Here is a 27,664-nt window from a genome sequence, read left to right on the forward strand (position 1 = left end):
GGCATAAAGCCTAGGGAGATTCTCTGAATTTGAGAGTAATCTCTCCCATCTCACTCTCCGTCTGTTATTCACGAGAGTTAAACCCGTCCGAGATGCCAACATCTGATCCCTCGTGGCCTCGTAGTCAAGAAGAGTGTATTCCGTTTCCAAGGCATCATGGTCACTATCCAGCCTCGGCAATACCCGAAAATCTTTAATAAGTGAGCACGATGCCAAGGGAACAAGAATATAATCCAATCTTGATTCCCTACCACCTCTATTGTATGTGTGTTTGGGTGGGATGTCGGATTTTTTCCGACCATTACAAGCCCGGAGGCCAAATTTTAGGGTTAGTGTTGTAATTTGGACGGCAAGAGATGTCCATACTCTTGGGCCAGGCGCCTCCAAAGGAGGTATAGACCAGAGCGCATCCTCCTCATCAGCCAGGCCATCTAATGGGCCGTAAAGTGGCTCATAGTGACAATTTAGATCGCCCCCAATTAAATAAGGAGTGCCTGCGGGGATTTCACTTAAAACTAAAGCAAGTTCCTCTATAGTGGAAGATTCACAGCCACTTTTTACAGGGCGAGAGTAGACATTTACCAACATAAGTCTATTTAGGTTTGGCCATTCCAATAATACAACAAGTATGTCCTCCGTCGTGAGTGGATGTAAGATGGCACTACATCCCAAATCTGCTACCAACCAGGTTGCCAGCCCACCCGAAGGACGTCCCTTCCCTCCCCATTTCGCGTGTATAAAAAATGTTGCGTATCCTGAGTAAGTCACTTCTTCACAAGCCCAGGTTTCTTGAAACATACATATGTCTTTACTCCTGACAAATGTGTGCCACTCTGGGCAGTGCAACTTATTGGTAAGGCCCGCCACATTCCATGATAATATTTTTATTAAGGGAGAATTGATGGTAACAGTGGGTTCTTTTAAGCCAGAGGGGCTGGATACTTGATGCTCCGGAAGTATGCTGGTACCAGGGATGGGGGCTAGGGAAACCTCCACCTCCCGGGCAGGAATATTAAGGGGGGCAGGGAAGTTACCTGTCTGACTCGTAATATCAGCCTTTGCAAAGATGACTTCCTCAATTAAAGAGGGTATGGCATTGTCCTCTTTGCTAGCTGTCCTGCACTGTCAATCTACCATCTCTAAATTCCTGTATCTATTCTGGGTGGTGAAATAATCGAGACGCGGTATTTCCATCGTGCAAGGGATTCTCCTTCCCCTATTACCCCACCTACCACCTCTACTCTGTACTAATTCCCAACCTCCCTCTCCCTGATCTTGTAATGGGGGTGGATAGAAAAAGGATAGTGGTAAAGCTTGGATTAAGGTTCCCCTATCGTGGTAAGGCCAGTTGGATATATGGGAGACGGTCCTAGAGTCCCTAAAATTGACCAGGACACAGTCACCTTCGATAGATTTTTTTGTACCACCCAGCCACGGAACTCTTCTAACCATCAAAACTTCACTGCTTATCCCATCGGGAAGCGGTCTATTAATGGAAAGCCAATTAATAACTTTATTTTTGAGTGCTTCCGTCGACTCTAACATAGATTCTTTAAGGACAGGAATACCTGCAAGAATTACTATGTATGGGCTGGCCTCAGGTGGTAGGTTAATTATCCTTTGTTTATCAGGGATACTATTGTTCAAACCCTCATTGCCAAGCACAGCTGGCTTCACCTTCAGGCTTCTGTTTCATATCTGACCTATAGCTGGTAATTTAGAGTAAGAAGGGGAGGTGGGGGACTTTGAGGGGTGAGAAACAGGAATCATGTTTGTGGCTAGGGGAGGTATTTTGTTCATCATGCTACTAGACCCTATATCTGGCAAACTGCTATCGTTTGCGCGAGCAGTTGATATGCGTGCCATTTCTTTTTCGATACAGTATAGGGAGGTTTCGATCTTTCCAAGCCGTGCTTCCAATGGTTTAAGCATCAGCCTCATCAGATTACGAATATCAGAAAGTGTAATGTCCTCCTCCCCAGAAGTTAAACCACAATTGGGGGATTTCTGAGTTAATATATTAGATGGTAAAGGCCCATTACATTGTAGTGGGGTTTGCCGTTTTTTAGTTATCTCGATCTTCTCCCTCTCTGTTATAATTGGGATTTTAACATTTTTCACTTTTTTCCCCCGTGAATTCTGGGACCTCTTATATTTTTTTGGTATAGCTCCTTCTCTCACCCCTGGCTTGTGTAGGACAGACATTTTAGAACCAACAATATTTTCCTCCCTGCCCTGCAAAATGATGTTGGAAGTAGGATTAGGTTGTGAAAGCTTTGGTGGAGGTAGAGGTAAAATACTAAGATCTGCCTGAGACAAGATAGAACAGTCTGCATCAGGAATGCTGGATCTAATAGAACAGGGTAATCTAGCAACATGGGGCATATCGGCTGGATCATCTCGCCCAACTGCTAGTGGACTACAGCCCAGTCTATGGTCCGGAGTGGTCACAGAAGCTAAGGGGCCCAAAGACGATCTCCTTACCCATTCAATCTCTTGGGAGATACGTCGTTCTAATGTAGTAATGTCTTCGATAAGTAATGATCCAGCCTTTGCAAAGTAGGTGTCCAGAGTACCATGAGACTTCCCGGCAGCCATCAAAGTTTTGCTTCGGGTCTCTCTTGACGCCATTATCCGGGGACCTAATTAACACGAGAACCAGGGGACACTGGTGGGCACGATGGAAAGGTGATGGTCCAAGTCCGAACTCGTCCGTTCTCGAACGGCCTCAAACGGCCCGCTCTTTGCCCGGTCTTCGCCCCGAGCTCCGCCCCGCGCGCGTCCCGCTAGCGTGTAGGGAAAGGTATGTTAAATAGAACGTAAGAGAAGAGGAGGAGTTGGCGGGAAGAGGCCCCAGGTGCAGCGGTGATTACCGCGCTGAGCACCCTGGTCTTCGCAGTCCCGCCAGGTAAAGCTGCACACACACAGGCTCCCGCAATGCAAATGAGGTCTTTATCAAGCAGGAATTGGCTCCCAGCACTTTCCCAGCAACACGGTCCACGGTCCACAGGTTGGTAGGAGCGAGCGGCACCCGCGAAGCCGGGGCCGCGAGTCTTAAATGCAGAAGGTGTGGAATTATGGGAGGAGCTGGCGGGAAGAGGCCCCAGGTGCAGCGGTGATTACCGTGCTGAGCACCCTGGTCCTCGCAGTCCCGCCGGGTGAAGCTGCGCACACACAGGCTCCCGCAATGCAAATGAGGTCTTTATCAAGCAGGAATTGGCTCCCAGCACTTTCCCAGCAACACGGTCCACGGTCCACAGGTTGGTAGGAGCGAGCGGCTCCCGCGAAGCGGGGGCCGCGAGTCTTAAATGCAGAAGGTGTGGAATTATGGGAGTAGCTGGCAGGAAGAGGCCCTAGGTGCAGCGGTGATTACCGCGCTGAGCACCCTGGTCCTCGCAGTCCCGCCGGGTGAAGCTGCGCACACACAGGCTCCCGCAATGCAAATGAGGTCTTTATCAAGCAGGAATTGGCTCCCAGCACTTTCCCAGCAACACGGTCCACGGTCCACAGGTTGGTAGGAGCGAGCGGCTCCCGCGAAGCGGGGGCCGCGAGTCTTAAATGCAGAAGGTGTGGAATTATGGGAGGAGCTGGCGGGAAGAGGCCCCAGGTGCAGCGGTGATTACCGCGCTGAGCACCCTGGTCTCGCAGTCCCGCCGGGTAAAGCTGCGCACACACAGGCTCCCGCAATGCAAATGAGGTCTTTATCAAGCAGGAATTGGCTCCCAGCACTTTCCCAGCAACACGGTCCACGGTCCACAGGTTGGTAGGAGCGAGCGGCACAATCGCACCCACACTGATTAAAAAAGCATGGAGGACAATCAGTTAAATCAGTTCTCTTGGAGTATCTCCTTTAAGTACTGTACATCACAGTGGGGGATGGCAAAACTAACATTTTAGAAAGAGAGCCTGTCGTCTCGTTGTCTTGTCCAGGAGGGGGTGAGGAGCCCTACCCCACCCTGGTTAGAGACCAAGATGATACTAGAATACTGCATGCTCACCCCTATGCCCACCCTGTTGAATCCTGTTCCCCCTCCTGTGATGGCTCCTGCCCCCCCCCATCCCCCCAGGGATGGCTCCTCTCCCCCCTGTGGTGCATCCTGTCTCCGCCCTGGGTGGCGTCTGTCCCAGTCCTGGAATGGCTCCTGCAGCGAGGGTGAAGTTCTTGATGGGCCTCTTCTCAAAAAGGCTCAGCTCAAAATTAATATGAAAAGGTGGGCGAATGAGTAAGTGAAGGGAAGGGTGGATGGCTGGATGAATTAGTGAAAGGGTGAATGGATGAATTAAAGATTGAATAGATGGATAATGAGAGAGGATGAGCGGATTGATGAGTGAGTGGAAGGATGGGTGAGAGAAAAGATAAATAGCTGGGTGGAAGGGTAGCTGGATGGGTAAAAGGGTGGATGAATGAGTGAAAGGGTGGATGAATGAGTGATAGGGTGGATGAATGAGTGAAAGGGTGGATGAATGAAAGGATGGATGACTGAAAGGATGGATGATGAGTGAAATGATGGCTGGACTGATGAATTGATAAGTGCAAGGGTGAATGGATGGACGGATGAGTGAAAGGGTGGATGTAAGGATGGATGAGTGAGTGAAAGGGAGGGTATATGGACAAAAGGATGAATAGATGAGTGAAGGAGTGAAAGGATAGATGGATGAGAGAAAGTATGGATGAGTGATAGGGTCAATGGATGAATTCATGAGTAGATGGATGGAAGGAAGGATGGCTAAGTGAAAGGGTCGATGGAGAGAGAAAGGGAGGATGGATGGATGACTGAAAGGGTGACTGGGTGGATGGATGAGTAAGTGAAAGGATGGCTGGATGGGTGAAAGGGTAAATGGCTGGATGGATGAGTGAATGGCTGGATGGGTAGAATAGTGGATGGATAAGTGTACAGATGGATAGGGTGAAAGGGTGGATGGATGGATGAGTGAAAGGATGGATGAAGGGATGGATGTGTGAAATGATAGATGGAAGGATACATGATGGATAGGTTTGCAAATGGTTTAATGTGTTTGGATATGGCTGGGCTTACTTATATACTATTGCGCGACCTCCTTTGATGTGTCTGTAAAACGTACCTATTGTCCTGAAGTTTTGTCCTGAATTTTGACCTCCTGTCCTGAATTTGTGTCCTGAATTTTGACCCTTTGTCTTGAATTTTTACACTCACCGTCCTGAATTTGCACCAATGCCAGTTGGTCACCCTAAGTGCAGCCCGTGCCACCTCGTAGGAAGAAGCCGCATTGGCGGCTGCGGGGGACGCTGCTTTGGCTGATGCATGTGGAGTGCCTCGCCTCAAGGGGGAGAAGATGCACTCCTGGCCAGGAGGCCGTGCTTGCGCCTTTAGGGTGAGGCCTGCCCCACCCGTTACCTGCACGCTGCGACAGTCGCTCTCCGAGGTGGCAGCCCAGCACATGAACGCGAGGCTGAGCGCTGTGGTGAGAAGCGGCAACAGCGAGACCTGGCAGCGACTGGCCACACCACACCTGTCCGCAGGCCTACTGATGATACTTGTTGAGGCGCAGGGACGACGCCAAGCTCAGCTAGGAACAGCTGGTGAGTAGAGGGAAGCAGAGGATTCCATGGGGCACGTTTGGCAAAGCTTATTCACAGCATTAGCTAGAAAGAGGGGAAAAAAAGCCTAACAAGCACAAGCAAATGCGAAAAAAATGATATACTGAATAAAGACTAGGACATTGATGCATCTTGAGCTGCTCCAGAAAGGAAGTGAATAATTATGACTTTGGCTGGCCTACATGAAAGTGACGTGTAGAGAGAAGGTTCTGCAATAGAAGCCTCCCTAGGCTGTCTGGACTTGGGGGGGGGGCGCTCCAGCTGTCTGCTACAGAGAGGGCCCACACCAACGCCTGGTGCCCATGACTGACGCACCCAAAGAGAGGAGTGCGATCTGCTGATTTGAGTGGCGTGCAGTTGATAGCCATGCACGATGGTGGAACAGTCAAGGAACCCCACACCAACAGCCCATGCAAATTGTGCACACTGCTCAGCCACGGCGATGCCGCAATTCAGACAGTTGGTAGACCCAGCCACAGCCGCCCCGCGCTGGCACCAATGGATAAGGCGCCTGCAGCACTACTTTCGTGCCATGCGCGAAACGGATGGGGCAGTGAAAAGGTCAATGATTCTCCACATTGGTGGTGCAGAGCTATATGACTTATTCGAATACCTCCCCAACACAGATCAGGATGATGACTTTGATGCTGCTGTGATGGCATTCCATTGCCACTTGGATCCCCAACTCAACCCTGATTATGAACGATTCAAACGAAAACAAGCCCGGCAAGCAGAGGACGAGTCTGTGGATGTCTTTTATGCACGGCTCTTAAAGTTTGCGAGCACCTGCACCATCATCAACCAGACCGACTAAATCAGGGCTCAGCTGATTCAAGGCTGCCGGTCACTGTCCTGCAGAAGCTCATACTGAGTAAGCCAGGCATCTCGCGGGACAATATATTGATGCTGGTACGGTCCAATGAGAAGGCAGATTGCAAAGCCAAGAACACGGAGAAAGGCATTGGCAAGATGGATGAGTGAATGGCTGGATGGGTAGAATAGTGGATGGATAAGTGTACAGATGGATAGGGTGAAAGGGTGGATGGATGGATGAGTGAAAGGATGGATGAAGGGATGGATGTGTGAAATGATAGATGGAAGGATACATGATGGATAGGTTTGCAAATGGTTTAATGTGTTTGGATATGGCTGGGCTTACTTATATACTATTGCGCGACCTCCTTTGATGTGTCTGTAAAATGTACCTATTGTCCTGAAGTTTTGTCCTGAATTTTGACCTCCTGTCCTGAATTTGTGTCCTGAATTTTGACCCTTTGTCCTGAATTTTTACACTCACCGTCCTGAATTTGCACCAATGCCAGTTGGTCACCCTAAGTGCAGCCCGTGCCACCTCGTAGGAAGAAGCCGCATCGGCGGCTGCGGGGGACGCTGCTTTGGCTGATGCATGTGGAGTGCCTCGCCTCAAGGGGGAGAAGATGCACTCCTGGCCAGGAGGCCGTGCTTGCGCCTTTAGGGTGAGGCCTGCCCCACCCGTTACCTGCACGCTGCGACAGTCGCTCTCCGAGGTGGCAGCCCAGCACATGAACGCGAGGCTGAGCGCTGTGGGGAGAAGCGGCAACAGCGAGACCTGGCAGCGACTGGCCACACCACACCTGTCCGCAGGCCTACTGCCGTTACTTGTTGAGGCGCAGGGACGACGCCAAGCTCAGCTAGGAACAGCTGGTGAGTAGAGGGAAGCAGAGGATTCCATGGGGCACGTTTGGCAAAGCTTATTCACAGCATTAGCTAGAAAGAGGGAAAAAAAAGCCTAACAAGCACAAGCAAATGCGAAAAAAATGATATACTGAATAAAGACTAGGACATTGATGCATCTTGAGCTGCTCCAGAAAGGAAGTGAATAATTATGACTTTGGCTGGCCTACATGAAAGTGAAGTGTAGAGAGAAGGTTCTGCAATAGAAGCCTCCCTAGGCTGTCTGGACTTGGGGGGGGGGGGGGGGGGCGCTCCAGCTGTCTGCTACAGAGAGGGCCCACACCAACGCCTGGTGCCCATGACTGACGCACCCAAAGAGAGGAGTGCGATCTGCTGATTTGAGTGGCGTGCAGTTGATAGCCATGCACGATGGTGGAACAGTCAAGGAACCCCACACCAACAGCCCATGCAAATTGTGCACACTGCTCAGCCACGGCGATGCCGCAATTCAGACAGTTGGTAGACCCAGCCACAGCCGCCCCGCGCTGGCACCAATGGATAAGGCGCCTGCAGCACTACTTTCGTGCCATGCGCGAAACGGATGGGGCAGTGAAAAGGTCAATGATTCTCCACATTGGTGGTGCAGAGCTATATGACTTATTCGAATACCTCCCCAACACAGATCAGGATGATGACTTTGATGCTGCTGTGATGGCATTCCATTGCCACTTGGATCCCCAACTCAACCCTGATTATGAAAGATTCAAACGAAAACAAGCCCGGCAAGCAGAGGACGAGTCTGTGGATGACTTTTATGCACGGCTCTTAAAGTTTGCGAGCACCTGCACCATCATCAACCAGACCGACTAAATCAGGGCTCAGCTGATTCAAGGCTGCCGGTCACTGTCCTGCAGAAGCTCATACTGAGTAAGCCAGGCATCTCGCGGGACAATATATTGATGCTGGTACGGTCCAATGAGAAGGCAGATTGCAAAGCCAGGAACACGGAGAAAGGCATTGGCAAGATGGATGAGTGAATGGCTGGATGGGTAGAATAGTGGATGGATAAGTGTACAGATGGATAGGGTGAAAGGGTGGATGGATGGATGAGTGAAAGGATGGATGAAGGGATGGATGTGTGAAATGATAGATGGAAGGATACATGATGGATAGGTTTGCAAATGGTTTAATGTGTTTGGATATGGCTGGGCTTACTTATATACTATTGCGCGACCTCCTTTGATGTGTCTGTAAAACGTACCTATTGTCCTGAAGTTTTGTCCTGAATTTTGACCTCCTGTCCTGAATTTGTGTCCTGAATTTTGACCCTTTGTCCTGAATTTTTACACTCACCGTCCTGAATTTGCACCAATGCCAGTTGGTCACCCTAAGTGCAGCCCGTGCCACCTCGTAGGAAGAAGCCGCATCGGCGGCTGCGGGGGACGCTGCTTTGGCTGATGCATGTGGAGTGCCTCGCCTCAAGGGGGAGAAGATGCACTCCTGGCCAGGAGGCCGTGCTTGCGCCTTTAGGGTGAGGCCTGCCCCACCCGTTACCTGCACGCTGCGACAGTCGCTCTCCGAGGTGGCAGCCCAGCACATGAACGCGAGGCTGAGCGCTGTGGGGAGAAGCAGCAACAGCGAGACCTGGCAGCGACTGGCCACACCACACCTGTCCGCAGGCCTACTGCCGTTACTTGTTGAGGCGCAGGGACGACGCCAAGCTCAGCTAGGAACAGCTGGTGAGTAGAGGGAAGCAGAGGATTCCATGGGGTACGTTTGGCAAAGCTTATTCACAGCATTAGCTAGAGAGAGGGAAAAAAAAGCCTAACAAGCACAAGCAAATGCGAAAAAAATGATATACTGAATAAAGACTAGGACATTGATGCATCTTGAGCTGCTCCAGAAAGGAAGTGAATAATTATGACTTTGGCTGGCCTACATGAAAGTGAAGTGCAGAGAGAAGGTTCTGCAATAGAAGCCTCCCTAGGCTGTCTGGACTTGGGGGGGACACTCCAGCTGTCTGCTACAGAGAGGGCCCACACCAACGCCTGGTGCCCATGACTGACGCACCCAAAGAGAGGAGTGCGATCTGCTGATTTGAGTGGCGTGCAGTTGATAGCCATGCACGATGGTGGAACAGTCAAGGAACCCCACACCAACAGCCCATGCAAATTGTGCACACTGCTCAGCCACGGCGATGCCGCAATTCAGACAGTTGGTAGACCCAGCCACAGCCGCCCCGCGCTGGCACCAATGGATAAGGCGCCTGCAGCACTACTTTCGTGCCATGCGCGAAACGGATGGGGCAGTGAAAAGGTCAATGATTCTCCACATTGGTGGTGCAGAGCTATATGACTTATTCGAATACCTCCCCAACACAGATCAGGATGATGACTTTGATGCTGCTGTGATGGCATTCCATTGCCACTTGGATCCCCAACTCAACCCTGATTATGAAAGATTCAAACGAAAACAAGCCCGGCAAGCAGAGGACGAGTCTGTGGATGTCTTTTATGCACGGCTCTTAAAGTTTGCGAGCACCTGCACCATCATCAACCAGACCGACTAAATCAGGGCTCAGCTGATTCAAGGCTGCCGGTCACTGTCCTGCAGAAGCTCATACTGAGTAAGCCAGGCATCTCGCGGGACAATATATTGATGCTGGTACGGTCCAATGAGAAGGCAGATTGCAAAGCCAAGAACACGGAGAAAGGCATTGGCAGGAGGGGTGGCCCTGGCAAGTGCAGCTGGAATGGTTAAGGTGAAGGAGGAACAAGTGGATGCCATCCAAAGATGGCCTGCTTGATAGTGTGCAGCAAACGCACTCAAACCACCAGAGAAAGGGTGCAGTAACTGTGGTCTGATGCACCGGATGCCCAACGTTTGCATGGCTCAAGGTATAGCAAGCTCAAGGTGTGGGCGTATGAATCACTTCGCCTAGGTGTGTCGGACCAGCTGGCCGAATGCAGGGGCAAGGTACAGAGGAAAAGGGAGGGCGGCCCTACAATAGCTGCATCTGGAAGAGGTGGATACTGGAGGCCCCAGTAATCGGGCTGGCCCCACTGATCACCCCAAGGATGATGACAATGATGAAGTGTTCACCATCTCATTCACAGTCAGGGATGGTACCCGTAAGAGGCCCCCACGTTGACATCGGAGGCAACCAAGTAAAGGCACTAATCAACCCCCGGCGCCACTGTCAATATAATGGACTCCGCTCAATTCTGCAAGATCATGCTACAGCCCAAACTAGCACCGACTAAAGCAAGAATCTACACCTATGGGGGCACTGAACCACTGCCGTTAAGAGGAGTCATAGAAGTTGGGGTGAAGAGCAATGGTAAGTCGACACAAGCACGATTTCATGTGATCAGAGGTGCCACTGGCACTCGCCTAGTATATCACATCACTGAAAACCTGGGACTCGTCTTCTTTACATGGCAAGTGCATGAATCTCATGCTGCAGATATCCCACAAGAGTTCCTCACCTGTTTGAGGGGATGAGGAGATTGAAAGACCTTAAAGAAAAGTTACACATTGACAATACTGTGAGACCTATGGCACGCCGACACAGAAGGTTGCCGTTTCACCTTCAGCTGCTAGTGGAGAGAGAACTGGATGAACTATAATGACAGGGGTTGATCGAGAAGGTTTCTGGGCCCACTGCCTGGTTCTCACCCCTAGTGATAGCCCCAAACAATTCCTTAGGACACCTTAGGAATATACCTAGGTGCCAAACTGGGTCCAGAGCTCTTTTAGAGTAATGCTTCCGTGTGCCAGTAGGTGTCGCTATGTGGCTTGGAGTTGACTTCGTTCTGCCTAATAATGACGATGGAGCAGCATATAAGTTCCACACCTATACATCAAACGTTTCTTTCTTTGCTCTGTCCGCTCCCTTAGACACAGAGCCCAACAAGAATCAAAGATACCAGTGAGTAGATTCCTAATGGGACCTTTTTAGATTGAAAGGAGATCATTCCACACAACGGGTTAGTGGGGGGCAGTTCAGAATAAACAGTTAGAATTCTTTCCACACTGGAATGCTAAATCAAGTCTTGGGAGGGCATGCAGATAGGGGATTGAAGAAATTTGAAGAGCTCCAGGATGTATCTGGTTTAGCACTGAAAAACACACAAAAAGTGATTGAATAAATCTCATTCACTGGTAATTACTCTGGGCCACATCCTAGTCTATCATTCTAATGCACACCATGTCACCTTAGTTTGGAGCCAGCCATATGCAAATCAGTGTTGATGCTGCTCCAATGAGAACAGTCCAGCCCGAACTGCCTGGCCAGGTACTTCTTGAACTGGAACACAACCAACCGAGGACCAGTTTGACCTAGTTAGGGCTCATCAGCCAGGTATAGCTTATTTTCAATGACACAGTGTGCAAGGGACCACATCTGGGCATACCCGTCCCACTTAGGGTGACAGACAAAAGTATACAAAAAGTGATGAGTGATGTGCTCAAATTATTTTCAGTTCAGGCAGCATCTAATTCCGTGGTTCTTTTACGCACCATGCTACCTCAGTTTGGACCCAACCATAACCAAATAAGTCTTGGCCCTGCTCCAATGGGAGCAGTCCAGCCCGATCTGCCAGGCCAGGTCCTACCTAAACCATTAGACATAAACGTTGTCAACAGAGGTGTCTGCCATTTGGCCTAACGTCTGCTTACAATTCAGAGGTGCTGTCTGAGTAGTGGTGGCAAATATCTCACTTCAGGCAATACATCCATTTCTCTCCTTCAACATGCGAAAATTCAAAGTTCAATTTCCTAAGCACGTCTCATGAGAACCTTTATTACTTCTGCTGCATTATAATAATGTGTAATATTATAATAAATGTTGTAATTCCAGCGCTTTCTATCTATAGTAGCAGTGATGGTCTCCTCTGTTGGTCTCACATTTCTACCTGGGGCAAGCACTGAGGGTTAGAACTGGGTTCAGTTTATGAAACTCAGTACAAGAGTGTGACTCTTTCAAGCCAAGAACTCACTTCACTGTTGGTCACTAGAGAACAACATATTAGAGGGAGTCTTCATGTAAGCTCTGGAAGATGTTTCCTTCTATCATTACAGAGGATCGAACAGAATTTCACCAAAATCAAGAAATGATTTGTGCTATCTTTCAGTCAGTCATCTTCTTCCATCAGCTGAGGAAACATTACACATCTTAGGGGCCCATTATGATCACGGGCGGATCGCCACCGCCGGCCCGGCAATCCGCCCGCCAAATGACCCATTTTCACCCCGTCATATTAGTATGGCGAGGGGCAACGCGGCGGACGGAAAGACCCTAGTAAAGTGCACCAGGTGTGAACAGGGACAGTAAATCAAATGCTACAAGTGGGCCTGCAGCGCAGATTGTGCCACCCACATGAGTAGCCCTGAAAACATGTCTCACACCTGCCTGTGAATGCAGTTTTTAACTGCCATTTTTAACTGCCATTTCGACCTGGCAAGTGAACCCACTTGCTAGGCCCAAACCTTTTCTTTTACTACATGTAAGTCACCGCTAAGATAGGAATAAGGCAGCTCCATGGGCAGGGTGCAGTGTATTTAAAAGGTGGGACATGTACTGTTGTGTTTTACATGTCCTAATAGTGGAATGCTGCTAATTTCGGTTTTGGTAACATGGAAATTGCCTTGAAATATCTTTTATGTGTAATTTGGGAGCGGATAGAGATTTTTTAGTTTGGAGTTTGGGATCTTTGATCTCACAATTTAAAAGAACATCTTTTGATAAAGTTGGTTTTTAAATTGCGCTTTTGAAAATGACACTTTTAGAATGTGGGCATTTTCTTGCTTAACAAATCTGTGCCTTTTCCTGTCTGAAGAATCCAAGTCTGGGTTAGGGTGACAGTTGGGCTGTTTGTGCATTTACTCTAGACAGTCACACAAATGGAGCTGAGGTGTTCCCTGTATATCCTGATGGCCGATCATCAGGCTGATGGGTCTTCCTGAGCTAGAGTGGTGGTAGAAGTTGTCCCTGATAGATGAACAGGGCTGTGTCTGTCCTCACACAAAGCTGTCTCCACCCCCCTATAGTGTATCTGGAGCCAGGTCAGGCAAAGGCAGGATCTTGTGCACTACAAAGACTTTTCTCTGAAGTTTGTCTACTTCAAGCCAAAAGGGGAATAAGTATTGGACATCCTACACTCTAAAATCACAACACTTCTGGACTAAAGGACATTCTGCCAGGAAGAATAGCTCAATGCTGTAGAAGGAACTGACACGCTGCCTGTTGCTTTGTTGTGCTGGCCTGCTGCTTGCTGCTTCTGTCCCGGGAGTGAAAGGTCTGGGCTTTGCTTTTAGTATCCTGCTTCCAAGGTTCTCCAAGGGCTTGTACGTGCTTGCCTTGTAATTAAAGAAATCTCAGGGCCATCAAAAACTTCACCTACCAGTCCCTGGGCTCTTCCATGACTTGCCTAGTGGTGCAATATCAAGTTCCTGGGCCCTTGGAAGTGCAAACGGGTGAAAACATCCACACATCAACACGCAGCGCCCATTTTTTTCGACACAGCGCTGCGATGTGGCAAAAAAAATAAAAAATTGAAGTAGCACCACTGTGTGGCCGAAGAATCGATGCTGCGCTGCTGTGGAGCTGAAATACCACCACAGCCTGAGTCCCAGGCACTGTGCCACCGAAGTCTGTGGAACCCACTCTGACTCTCACGCAGCCCCTGCTTTGTGGATGGAGAATCAACACATCGCCTGCTTCATGGCTGTGAAATCGACGCAGCACCTGCTTCGCTGCCACCACATCGACAAAGTGCATCTGGATTTTTGACACAACATAGTTCGATGCTGTCTCTTCATCGACGTTGCCCAGCAGTAAGGAACCGAGGCTGCGTATCCGGAGTTCGATTCATCACCTCTCCTTCCACTAAGGAACAGACGCATCACCTCCCCTGACTGTAAGGAATCTACACATCACCTCCCCTGGCAGTAAGAAAGAGACGCATCACCTCCCCTGGCAGTAAGGCAGCAACGCATCACTTCCCCTGGGAGTGAGGAACCAACGCATTGCTGTGTTTTTCGGGCACCTCACCTCCCCTGTGCCTATTTTCATCTTTGAATTTTGATGCATCCCAGGTACTTTGTGTTAAAAGTGACACATCCATAGATTTCTATGGACTACCTTTGCTTAACCTTAGAGAAGTGACATCTTTACTTGTGCATACTGGATTTTTTTCATTTTGGTCTTGTTTTAATCAGAAAATATTGGTTATTTTTCTAAACTGAGGTGGACTCATTTTGTGGTGTTTTCACTGTGTTACTGTGTGTGTATGTACAAATGCTTTACACATTGCCTCTGAGATAAGCCTGACTGATCGTGCCAAGCTACCAAGAGGGTGAGCAGGGGTTATCTTAGCTGTGTGACTCCCTTACCCTGACTAGAGTGAGGGTCCCTACGTGGGCAGGGTGCAAACTACTGCCAACTAAAGACCCAATTTCTAACAGTATCAATAACTGGGGACTATAGTTTGCGGTCAGATCAGCCATAACTTAGGAGTTTTATGTTTTGTTTTGCAGTGAGCCCGCCATGAAAAGGGTGGTGGTGAGAAAATTTAGGGGGCCCTACAGAGTACCCTGTTCCCTCAAGGCCTTGGGATGCATGCAGGGGGGCACATGGTGTGCCCCCCGTCTGCATGCACCTCCTTTCATGCACGCCATGGACTGTACAGCCCATGCTGTGCAAGAACGGGATTTGGCATTCCCATTGCAGTGCCTTTTTAATAGGTACCAATGTGGGAATGCCCACCAGACCACAAGATAACTCGTAATCTGGAGGGCGGCCTGCTGTGATGTTTGGCAGTGTGGAAGTGAGGCGGTCGCATGGCGGCCCGCTTCCACACCGCCAAACTCATAATCAGGCCCTAAGTCTTCAGCACGTGAGGAGGTGGTAAGGCTCGGTATCAATGCATACATTTTGCTGCTCTTTTCACTTTGCACTCAGTTCTGGTTTTTGGTTTGGAGAACCGAGTTATTTGTCATGCATACAACTGGCAGTGAAGAGATTATGAAATCAATGTAATGGAAAGCACACAGGGCACCATCAACCTCCAGCAGAACCAGCAGCAGAATAATGTAGTAAAATGAAAAGAGAGTGAGCGGGGTGTGGCTTCACCAAACATCATGGCGGATGCGCTTTCCTAGAGCTCCGTGATTCCGCCCACCCAGATCCTGTAAAATCTCTACCCGGGGCCCGCCTGAATGTGCCATCCTGTGACTCAGCCCATTGAAGGAGTTTGGGGGTGTTGATTTGGGGCTGACAGCAGTCAATTCCGCCATCTCCCGCAGCTTCTGTGGCACTACACTGACTGCGATGGCCTTCCTGACTCCTGCAGCCTGCAACCGGCCCACCACCTAGGGACGAACACCCCACACGACTTCAGGGCCCGCGCAACATCGGTGCTGCCTGCCTTGTCTTGGACTCCCTGAGCGGTAAGACCCAGCAGAGCATCTTCTTTCCCCATGCAACAACAGCCGCACAAGTGGGGAGGACTGCAGCGGCCCCCGCATGTGATCTACGCCAGGCCCAGCTGACGGCCAGCACCCTGCTTGAGAGGCCCCAGCGCCATCCTTTGGTAGGACGCCATCTGTGGCATCCTCCTTGATCCGCATGGCTCATGGTCAGCCTTCCCCCTGTGGGATGGCCAGTCTACACCACGTTGGGGCATCTATTACCCCCACGACGCCTGCCTGACTTAACCCCCTGAGGTGAGAGGAGCAGTGGGGCAATTTTCACCCTGAGACGCATTGTTTGATACATGAAGGGAAAACAGCAAGGATTTCTCTGCATGGCGTGCATTGTGCCCAGCCATTCCCCCCGCAGGGCCCCGACTTCAGCACCTAACGACGCAACAGTACTGAGACCAGTATCCTCCAGCTTGAGGTGTTTCTGCGCGGAGCGCCGCGCCATGCTGCCACCTTCATACCTTGCAGAATCTGTGGGACTGGTGGCTCCTCCAGTAGGTTACCCGGCCAGACCTACTGTACAACCAGAACCAGCCTAACAATAATTGGCACCTCCCCCGCACATTCCTTCTTCGTTCAGCACTACTTTCCCACATTCCGGGTCACTCTTCCACCAAGAACTATCTAAGGCCTGCAGCAGTGAACCCAAGGAGAGCTTACCATATTTTTAAAGCACTCTTAGCTGGAGCTCTTTGTTCTTCATCTGTTGTGCAAAGCCCCTTGTGGTTGGTCCGATAGCTGCACTTTGTAGCTTGAACATTATTTTTAAAAAGTCTCAAAGACATAATGATTTTTAAAAATAAAACTCAATACAATTTTTAACTGACAATCACTTGTATTAATAATTGCACTGTGTGAATCAATGAAACATACATTTTGTTATAATTAGTGGTGATTTCTTTTTTGACAATGGCAACAGGTGTGCTTTTTGTGTTTGGATATGCTGACTCCTTCATAAAGCCAATAGGCCCACTGTTTATATTTTTGAGTTTTGACCCACTGACAAAGTTAATAAGTCTGCCTTATTTTAGAATCAATCATTTTTATTATGCGGAAATCAAAATCAATGTACACAGCTTCCTGCCTACATCTCACGGACGGCAGAGCGATATATATAGCTTTCAGTCACACAGCCCGGAGGCCAACCACGCAAAAATCAGACGTGTAGGACGTCTGCAATGTCCCATATTTGAGAACATCCAGAAACAGATAAAATAAAACAGAAAAATAACGACAGAAGCAAACATCCATCCCAACCCCCTGACCCTCCCCCCACCCTCCTCCGCACCAGTTCCATTTTGAGATAAAGGCCCTTAATACAAGGCATCACGCTATCGCTCGCAACCTGGTATCTACTCAACCCTCCAGCTTCTGAGTGGAGCCCAGGGGCTCTAGTGGGAAGGGCCTGAGAATCTGTAAGTACTTTGAGCATGTCACTTCTCTCATATCTTTTGTCAGTCGGTGTAAAAAGGGGGCCCACAGTTTCGCATAATCTCACCCCTTCCCTACCACACTGAGCGACATGGGCTCCATCGCTTGGAGTTGCCATAAGCGATGTATCCATGCTAATCTGCCTTATTTTAAATAATGAAACTCTTTATGCTGTAACATTACATAGTCAGCCATGTGCAACTGCAGGGGTTTGGGCGCCAGGCCTTGTGCCCAACCCCCACCAGCAACAATCTCCCATCAAAGGCCAGGCCCTGCGGCCTACCTACACCGTGCACAACATGGCGTTGGAGACAAGTGCCCAACCATCCGCCACACAGGGCCAAAGTCAGTGTGTGGTAGAGCCTATGACCCTGAACGATTTGATCCTATTGACTATAATAGAGACATAGGCTAGGTAAGGCACGCATAATTGAGAGAGGCAGATTCCAGTTTGGGAGCAGGGCTTTTCAAAAGGCGGTTTCTATCGCCAAGTCACTTAAAGGGGGGTTCCTCAGGGTGGGTGATGGGGGATGGAGGGGTGTGGGGGTGGGGAGTGGGGTAGGTAAAGAAAAAAATCAAATTCCTCATAGAGCCAAAAGTGTTAGCAAGGTCATTAGCATGTTACAAGTTTTCTGGGGGGATTGGGCCAGGTCTTTTAATGAGTATGCCAATAAATATTGCACAACTCACTTGATAATATGATGAACGTCCCTAATAAAATCAAAATAATAAGCTGGAACATAAATGGATTAAGGGAGGGTAGGAAATTTAACAGAATATGTGAATTTTTGAGGAAATCAGGGGCACATATATGTCTCCTAGAAGAGACCCACCTCGAGTTCCAAGAATGCAAGTTAGGTGCAGGACCTTCTTTGCTCCCACCAAAATGGGAATACGAGGGGGGTAGCGATGTTAATCCGGGCAAATAGTAAGATTAGAGTTGAGAAATACGATACGGATACCTCAGGTAGATGGCTGACCGCATTGCTAGTAGTAGATAGTTTTCCTCTGACATGCGCTGTTTACTATGGCCCTAATCAAGATTGTTCAGAATATTTGGTTAAGTTGAAAATAAGTCTTCTTGATTTAAATGCCCCTATTATTCTGGGGGGTGATTTTAATTTAGTTTTTGATGAAAATCTGGATAGAACCTCTAGGGCTACTATTACTCCTTTACTTAAAATGAAATCAGAACTTAAGAATATAATGAAAGACTTTAATCTGTTAGACGTTTGGAGGGCTAGAAATAACAGTAGTAGGGATTATTCTTATTATAGCCACAGATGCAGACATCATTCCCGGATTGACTTTTTCTTGATTGATCAGAAGTTACTCCCAGTGGTGGATTCCTCCACTTATATTCCAGCTTCGCTGTCTGATCACTCCATGGTGGAGTTAACAATAAAAGTTGTAAAAGGAGTACAAATGAGAAGGTGGATCCTTAATAGGTCAATATTACTAATTGATAAAGTAAGAGCACGATTAATAACGCAGATTGAAGAATATTTTAGGTTTAACTGCGGGTCTGCAGGTTCTCAGATTGTGTGGGAGGCTTTTAAGTCCTTTTTGAGGACTTCCTCAGTAAGATAAAGCAGAAAGAACAACAACTTCAACTAGCATCTCTAAAGCAACATCTTAATTTCGAGATAATACTAAATGAGTTGAACTCTTTAAAGGCAGAATATCAGGCCTATCTTGATAAAGTAATCAAAGATAGGTGAGAGGCGAGTAGACCGCAAAATCTTTCATTCGGGGAGAAATGTGGGCGTCTCCTAGCTTGGAAGGCGAGAACTGACAGAGCCAAAAATCAAATCGCAAGTTTAATTATACAAGATACAGGGGCTTTGACATATGACAATGGTCAGATATTAGAGGAAGTCCAAAAATATATGTCAAAGATGTATGCTGAGCGTGGTGACTTCTCCCCGGAAAAAGCTGAAATTTGGTTAAACCAATTAGAGCTACCTCATCTTACTGAAGCAGATAGGGCTTTTTTAAGTTCGGCCATTAAAGAGGGAGAAGTATATAATCAACTAAAAAGAATGGCGAAATGTAAAGCAGCGGGACCAGATGGGCTCCCAGTAGTTCTGTATCAAATTAGTCCAGAATTAATTGTACCGGTTCTCACAATTTTGTTTAACAAGATACATCTTTCAGGTGAGGCTGCTCCACAAACCTGGACGGAAGCCACAGTAGCTTTAATACTAAAATCCAATAAAGACCCTCAGATCGTTGAGTCCTACCGGTCAATCTTGCTGCTAAATACTGATTATAAGATCTTTGCGGGGGTGTTGGCAGCGAGATTGGCCAAAGTTATTAAATCAGTGGTGCACGGTGATCAGAGGGGCTTTATGCCGGGTCGGCAGCTGAATGAACTTACGTTTCAGGCCATTGCTGCTATAGATGTCGCCATTGATGAGAAATCCCCCTTGACCATTGTGGCTATCGATGCCGCAAAAGCTTTCGACCAAGTGAACTGGTTTTATTTATGGGAAGCATTGGCCGCATTTGGTATGCCAATGAACTTTATAGCATCGATTCGATCTTTATATAATTGTCCTAAAGCTAAAATTCTTGTTAATGGCCATCTCACAAAGTGGGTACAAATATTTCGCGGTACTAGACAGGGATGCCCCCTTTCCCCCCTTTTGTTTAATTTATACATTGAACCTTTCGTTATCCAGCTGGGAGCAGACCCCTCTTTTAGACCCTTTAATATTGCGAACTTAGAACTAAAATTTGCTCTTTATGCGGATGATCTTCTAATGTTCACTTCGAATCCTGAAGAGGCTATCCCTAGACTTTTTGATCGGGCAGAAGACTTTGGGGCGATCTCTGGTTACAAAATAAATAAAGAAAAGACTGAGCTTATGCAGTGGAATCAGGTCAAGGAGTTTCCGGGTGTCAAACCAAAGATGAGATACCTGGGAATACACTTAGTCCAAGATATTAATCAGCTAGCTAAAATAAATCTGGATAGAGTCTATAAGGAGGTCTGTCACCTTTTACAACGTTGGTCTGGTCTTTCGCTTAATATATTCGGGAGAGTGAACTTAGTAAAAATGGTCATTCTACCTAAAATCACTTATTTATTAAATTCTATTCCGTTAACCTTTAATCCAAAAGATATGGCTAAAATACAGGGGAAAATAGGCTCATTTATATGGAACACCAAGTCATCGAGAATATCGTGGAAAAAATTGAGGAGGAAATTAAAATTAGGTGGTCTTGCCCTGCCAGATATACTCATCTATTGTCATTTATTTCAATTAAAAAAAATTAGACTAATGGCTGATAAGGCAGATACCTCTGTTTTAGGCTGTCTGTTTCAGGCATTGCTACATGGTATACCCCAAGGCCAGAAATATTTTCTGTTTAAATTCGGCGATCCCAGGTTTTATAAAAAAGTGAGATTAAAGATCTTAAGAACAGTCAAAATAATTGGGTATTTTTCAGGAAAAAATTGGGAATTCCCTACTACGCTGCCCAGGCTCCGATCTGGGACTCCCCAGGGACTCCTGAGTGTTTGAAGGACCAACTAGCTCGCCCCTTGAGGTTAGCGGGCATAACACACTGGAGAGATTTATTAAAGGATTCACAGCTTATTGATTGGGACTCCCTTTCTAGATTGACAGGGGGAACACTTACCAGGTTTAAGTACTATCAATTATTGGGTTGGTGGGCATCTCTGGCATTGATGTCATGTTCACCAAATAAAAAATTTGAGCTAGTTAATAGGAAGGGGACATGGAAAAAAAAGTTAGCCTTTTGGTATTGGACCATGATGGAGGTAGAAGGGGTAGCAGAGGTTGAACTCAAAAAAATATGGGGTGACGAGGTCGACTTAGATCATAACCATCTTCAGGACCTGTGGGTGGATTCCTTTACAATGTTGCACTCTGTGGTTAAGCCAGCTTCACTCAAAAGGAATCATCTGTTCACCCTGTATAGAGTATACATTTCACCTAAGAAATTAGCAAAAATTACAAACTTAGAACATCGCTGCCCCCGTTGTAGGTTCCCCGATGCTGACGATTTACACATGTTTGTAGGGTGCCCAATGCTTGTGAATTACTGGGCTATAATAGGTGAGTTTATCGCTACAGTATTGAATATACAATTCACAATAACTTCAAGGATAATCTTGTTTGGGCTAGTTAAGGAATATCGGCTAAATGACATGGCATCTAAATTTATTTTTTATGTGATGATATTGGCTAGGCGGGAAATATGTAGGGCATGGAAGAACGAGAAAGCACCTACTTTCTCAGATTGTTTGAAACAGGTTATTTTTGTAAGCGAATCCGATATCGCCTGTGATACGTCGAGTGAAGTAAAAATCTGGGCAGCTCTAGTGGATTGGCGGAACAGATGAAGGTATTCCGATGATTTCACCTGGGTACTGTTGGGGCTCAATTTCCAATATCGCTAATGGGCCTTTCAGTGAGACTGAGTTGGAGTGGACTGAGCAAACAGTATGATGCTAGTGGGGTTAGAACCTTATCTCTCTCCGCCTGGGTGTTAAGTATCGAAAATGGAACATGTAAATTAGGGGGAGAGGGGGAGGAACTCCCCATCTAGAATGCCCTTTGTATTTTGGTATATGAGGAATACAAAAAAAAAAAAAAAAGTGTGTGGCGGGGGTCAGTTGCCCACAGGTGGTTTGCTGCAGGGACTGGCCGCAGGTGAATTTCAGTGGATTAGTTAGTTTCAAACGGTATGTTTTACCATTTTAAATTAACGAAACCACTGATTTTCACCAGTTCTAGTTTTCTCAAGAAACTATAACTTGTGCCCTAAAGTAACAATAACTCACGCCCGCCATACACTGCTAATTACCCCACCTAATACATCACTTTCACTCATTAGAAGATCACTGTTAACATCACTGCAACATCTGAAATAACATTGTTAATGAATGCATGGCAGGGGCGCGAGATATAGTTACTCGTTTTTCTCGGCCCCCGCTTGATGGATCACCCCAGAACATTCCAGGAAGGGGCTGAGGTGGATGAACTTGTTTTCTGGAAAGGTTTGTGAAAATTTGTCAGTCAGTGCCAAAGTTCTTAGCAAAACAAAAAACGCTCATTCTATGAAAACTCTGACCTGACTATAACGATGCAGGGACGACTGCTCTATACATAATATGAGAGGTATGACTTTTATGAAAATTGACCATTAGGCTAGGGTTTTTTTCTGCACTCTCTGTTTAGTGTGCATTATGTAATGTAAAGTATTGGCTTCTGAAGTATCCATTTTGAAGTATGTTGAATAATGCAAAAGTTGCTCTAAATGTGTAGATTTAATTTATGACACAGTAAAACAAAGACACTTTGAACTGTATAATCTACAAGGAATGTGTAAATTGTGAAAATAAATGGTTGTCATAGATTCCGCTTCAATCTTTCTAAATACTCAAATTATGTTGTATTAGTGCCACCGATGTTTTATTAAGGTAGGCAGCCTGCTGTTTTGATTTGTTCCAAAGTGTTTGCTGGGGATTGCTTTCTTGAGTATCAGGGCAGTTGTAGAGCAGAATGTCCCCTAAGTGTGTACCCCATTTCAGTGCGAACAATGGCTTCACATACATTAAATCCCCACAGTTGAGAATAGTCTATGACCAGTTTTAATTTGCTCAATGTGGCAGGGAACATGAGATGTTCACTGAGTGTGATCCTAGTGAGGAAGGTGCAAGTATAACATGTATTACAAAATGACAAAGATGTGATTAATATACCTCAACTGCAGCTCTATTCGTTCCGTGAAGGGTTTTACCTGTGTTCAAAATTATTTTCTGTTTAGAAAATGGACATGTAGATTTGCCAAGCTAAAGGCGAAATTCAAACCAATTAAAACTCCCACAAAATGTAGGAAAATATTTTCCTGAAATTGGAATAATGGACTTGTTAGTGAGAACTCAGCAAATTCCATAACCAATGACACTGAGGTGTTGTGTGTCCAGGCAGTATCCAGCCAGTCCCTCCGAGACTCACCTCAATGGCTGCGAGTTTGTCTACAAGTGGTACTGTGTATAATACTTCCATATCGAGGCTTAGCAGTGTCTGTTCTTAGCTCAAATCAGAGAGCCCTAATGAGGTACAAGACGCCCCAAAAACCCAGATGCTGACTCCGAAGACCTTAACAACTTCCATCCCATATCCAACCTCTTCTTCCCCTTGAGAGAAACTAAAAAACACATACAAGAAAATAACCTCCTTGATGACGGCTGGTTGGGTTTCAGGGCTGGCTGCAGCACAGACACAGCACTGTAATATTTTATGGATGATGCACTGCCCATACTTGACAGCAGCACTCCACATGGTCAATCACACCTCCTTTTTAAAATGGAATAGTCCTTAGATGGTGTAAGTCCCATCGCACAAATTGCTCACCGCATATAAAATTGTGAAACCCTCTCACTAGTCCCTCGTCTCTTCACGAAAGAGTACCCCAAGGTTTCATCGTCTACCACAAAACTTCAGTTTGTTGCACCCTTCAGCTCTCGCCTGAGAAAATCCAACATCTCATTTCACCTACACGCAGATGGCAAGCAGCTGTACACGAAGGACTCCACGCCAAAGAACTTAACCAATCATGTAGAGACCCTTAGTGACCCCCAATCCCTGATAGCATGCAATCATCCCAAACTGAACACCACCCTGCCCCCTGACAACCAACTTCCTTCTGCTCTCTCGACCACACTGCTCCACATCAGTGTAAGCCCGGCTGGGTACTTCAGTCCTGCTTGACTGAAAGCCATCCACGGTGGAAAATGCCAGATCTTTAGGATTTACTCAAGACGAAAATCTAAATCTTCACATGTCCACGGTAATGCTGTAGCGAAGTCAGCTCAATACCAAATTACATTCAATAGGGGATGCATGTCTTTTATGCCAGCAAATAAATGGTCTAATCACAAGTTTCAAGTTTCAAGACTTGATTATGGCAATTTCCTTTAGACTGATGTACCCAGAGTTCACATGGTATCACCAAAGGCAGACCTTACTTACGTGGCCTGACTAGTCACCAGTTCCAGAAGATATGGGAACATCGACAAAGTCTTCAACCTACTAAAATAGCTTCCCATAGAAGCTACGAGGATGTTCAAGCTTGCCTGCTTAGTTCACAAGGCAATGCATGCGGGAGCAGCTAACTATCTGACACACAAACACAAAACACACAACAAGCCATCTCAGAGGTTTCCCGATGTCTCCGAAGCGCAGATTCTCAAGACTAGAAACACCCTTATTCAAGAAAGCAAACACCCTAAAACAAGCTTTCTAAGGAAATCCTCCCACAACCTAGAATGCCATCCCCACTACCACTAGAACGCGTCTCATGAGATCTTCAAGAAAGAGTTTAAAATCCTGCTCTTTCAGCAACATCTGCAACAGTGACTGGCACAAACTCCTAATCCAAGGCCATTATTGCTGGTGCATGGCCATTATACCATAGGTTACCCTATATTTTATTGTCTTGCTGTGATTGTATTCTGTCTACTATCCCTGTGTACTGCTACCCTTGAGGGCCTGATTTGCGCTATAAAAACCTGCACATACATAAATAAACAACCACTGTTACAAACCAAAAGAAATAAAGAAATAACAGCTGTTACAAACCGTTTCTAAGTTTCTCCATGAGTTCCTCAGAATATCTCATTGCCCCTAAGTGTACCAGGGCTTGTGGAATCCTGTAGTCAGCAAACATGGTCACTGTAGAAATATCGTGAAAACACCCATCTCCTTTTCCCTCCAAAACACTCCAGATATCAGCGACAAGAATCTGGGCCCGTTTGTAGAAAGTCACTCTTCTCCCCTAGTATAAAGAAGTGACAATTTTCAATCACACTTGTACTCTGAATTTCATGCTTTTATCACACAACTCATCACAGCAGTACTGTTAACCAAGTCCCCTTAATATTCTTTACAGTGGATCTCCTTAAAAATCCTCATGATCACTTAGAAGAGTGGTAATATTGTGAATCATAATGAAGCCAATTTGTTTTGCACTCCTAAAAACAACAAAGATGCAAAATAATTCTTCTCAAACTGTCACTGACTTTTCCCGACTACATCATTTATCTTCAGGGTTTTTAACTTATTAAAAATGAGCAGATGTGATTAACAGATTGTTTTCCTAATAGTAATTGCTAGTGACAACAAACATACCATCCTTCAAGAACGACACTTGGGACCAATTTTGCAGCGCACTTCAACACATACCTGGCATAGTGCAGTTGGCAATACTAATACAGAAATTATCAATGGACCTCTGGAAGTTTTAAAATGCTGTTACATAATAAGTGCACTTTATTGAAGTTGTCAATCCAAAAAGTGCTGGCTGTGGAATGCTGCCCTGTGAACATGTCACTGAAACATTAATCTGCTTACATATTATCTAACACACCATGTATCTGATTGATATAAACAAAGTGATCAAACACATTAATCTTGATTTATTCTCAAAATGTTATACATACCGAAGTTGCTTTCAAAGAATAATCTTGGGTAATGGACGTGAATCACTCAGTCCCAATGCATTTCGGGTGCTGTGTACACCCTTCTTCAGGAGAAGGGTGTACACAGCACCCGAAATGCATTGGGACGTTATGTATACATTTTTGAGAATAAATCAAGATTCATGAAGCAATTAATTGAAGAGTTCACGAACATGTGTTTGATCACTTTGTTTATATCAATCAGATACATGGTGTGTTAGATAATATGTAAGCAGATACATTTTGTCACTTTTAGATTAATTTTGGTGTGACGCTATTTTGAGCGCAGGAGTAGTGCACACTCTGTCTAAGACTTTTTGTCCTAGTTGTTTCAGTGATTTAGTATGGGAAGGGGGGGGGGGGGTGGTACCGACTCAGAAGGTGCACACTGAAATTGAATATTATTTGTTTCCATGGTTGAAATTTTGTTGATTGTGACAATATTTTGAGTACAACACAGCTGTTGAGCATGTGGCATTTGGCCTTGTAAATCAGATTAGAAGTTCCTCCAATATTAACTTGAAGCTTGCAGAAAATTGATGGGATTTAGCTAAAGGAGGGAAGGCAAAGATGATAAATGGATTTATGATCAGATGTGCTAGACAGGTACTTTTCCTACTGCTGCCCTTGCCTGGGGATCGCCATGGGAGGGCGATCCTCAAACAAGGATCCACCCACTAGACACCAGGGAAGGGGGGACCGGCCTACCAGATATGGGCAACTGCGCCTGCTGTGGATCAGCGAGTTGAACTGAAAGGGTGATAGGACACCAGACATTATTTTATAGAAAAAAGAATGGGGTGGAGGTGGCATCTCATGGTATGGGCCTGATCTTCACCCATAAAGGACTCCACAGAATTTCTGACCTCCTCATTTGCAGATTGAGTGTTTACCACTAGACTATCCTTCTTGGGGATTTGGGGGATGGATGCAGAAAGTCAACTAGATATCAGCTAATCCCCCCAAATCTGACGCCGGGGCAGAGGGGCAGACGTTCCACTGGATGCCAGAGGCCAATGTTTTACCACAATGCATTCCCACACTCCTCCCGATTGAAACACCACCTCCCATGTGTGGTTGGAACTTACACATGTTAACCATGTGAAGACCTCATTGACACCACATGGACTCCTAACAGTCAAAGTTTTGACTTGTTCCTGTCATAGGGAATAGGTGAAAAGTTGGTTAATGTTTTTTATCAGAACTGTTCTAATTCCTGGTGGTAGGAATTTTGTGAATGCCTGCAAGATCCATGAACTTTCCTTCTGACACATTGGACGACAATCTGTGATTTTAGCCAAACTTTGATGGCATGTTTAGTTTTCAGAAATGTATTTATGCGATTATCAATTGAACTTCGTCCATTTTTAGTTTCCAAATGTGATCCAATGTGGAAAAAAGAACACTTTTGCAAAACACCCTCTAAATCACATGAAAGTATGGGTAACTTCCAATTCAGAGTTGTACAAATAATCACTATTCCTAAACTCAGTATCTTAGACACATTTATAAACATGCATATGTCCATCATATCCATTTTTCACTCATTAGAATGTAACATATGAGTTGATGCATGGTCAGTACACAATGAAAAATCCTGATTAGCTGCAGCTCGATTGTTGGCTCTGGGTATCACGTTTTTGGACAATCAACAACCATTATATATCACTATAACCAGAAGTATACCACGGGTATAACAGTACATTACTTCCGTAAATCGGGGCAAAAAAGTACAGATGAAAATGTCACATATTTCTATTTTTTTCCTAATTATTTTCATTATTTTTTTTTATTTCAAAGATTAGTTTCATTGGAAAAACTGTAAGTGATTTATAGAAATGAACCTGTGCTGAATTCGGAATTTTGTCTACTTTTCATAAATGTATAGGTTTCTGGATTCACTTATGGATTTCACACGTTTCACAAATGTACACCTTACAAGATGCAGGAGGGTAAAAAGTACAAAAAGGAAAAAACAACCGAAAGCCACTTGTACAAAATGAATAAGCTGTGATATAAAA

At 46.2% G+C, this 27,664-nt stretch overlaps 1 protein-coding gene across 2 annotated transcripts in view; it reads right to left on the reverse strand.

Moving 5' to 3' along the window:
• QNG1 (Q-nucleotide N-glycosylase 1) overlaps positions 1-27,664 on the reverse strand; it is an 85,084-nt gene that overhangs the window by 15,249 nt on the left and 42,171 nt on the right. For both annotated transcript variants that reach the window (XM_085633123.1, XM_085633124.1), the window contains exon 4: positions 24,766-24,961. In XM_085633123.1, coding sequence (XP_085489249.1) covers positions 24,766-24,961 — 196 coding nt within the window. The remainder of the gene's footprint in view (positions 1-24,765; positions 24,962-27,664) is intronic.

Source organism: Triturus cristatus, chromosome 2_1, assembly GCF_964204655.1.
Source record: "Triturus cristatus chromosome 2_1, aTriCri1.1, whole genome shotgun sequence".
Lineage (NCBI taxonomy): Eukaryota > Metazoa > Chordata > Amphibia > Caudata > Salamandridae > Triturus > Triturus cristatus.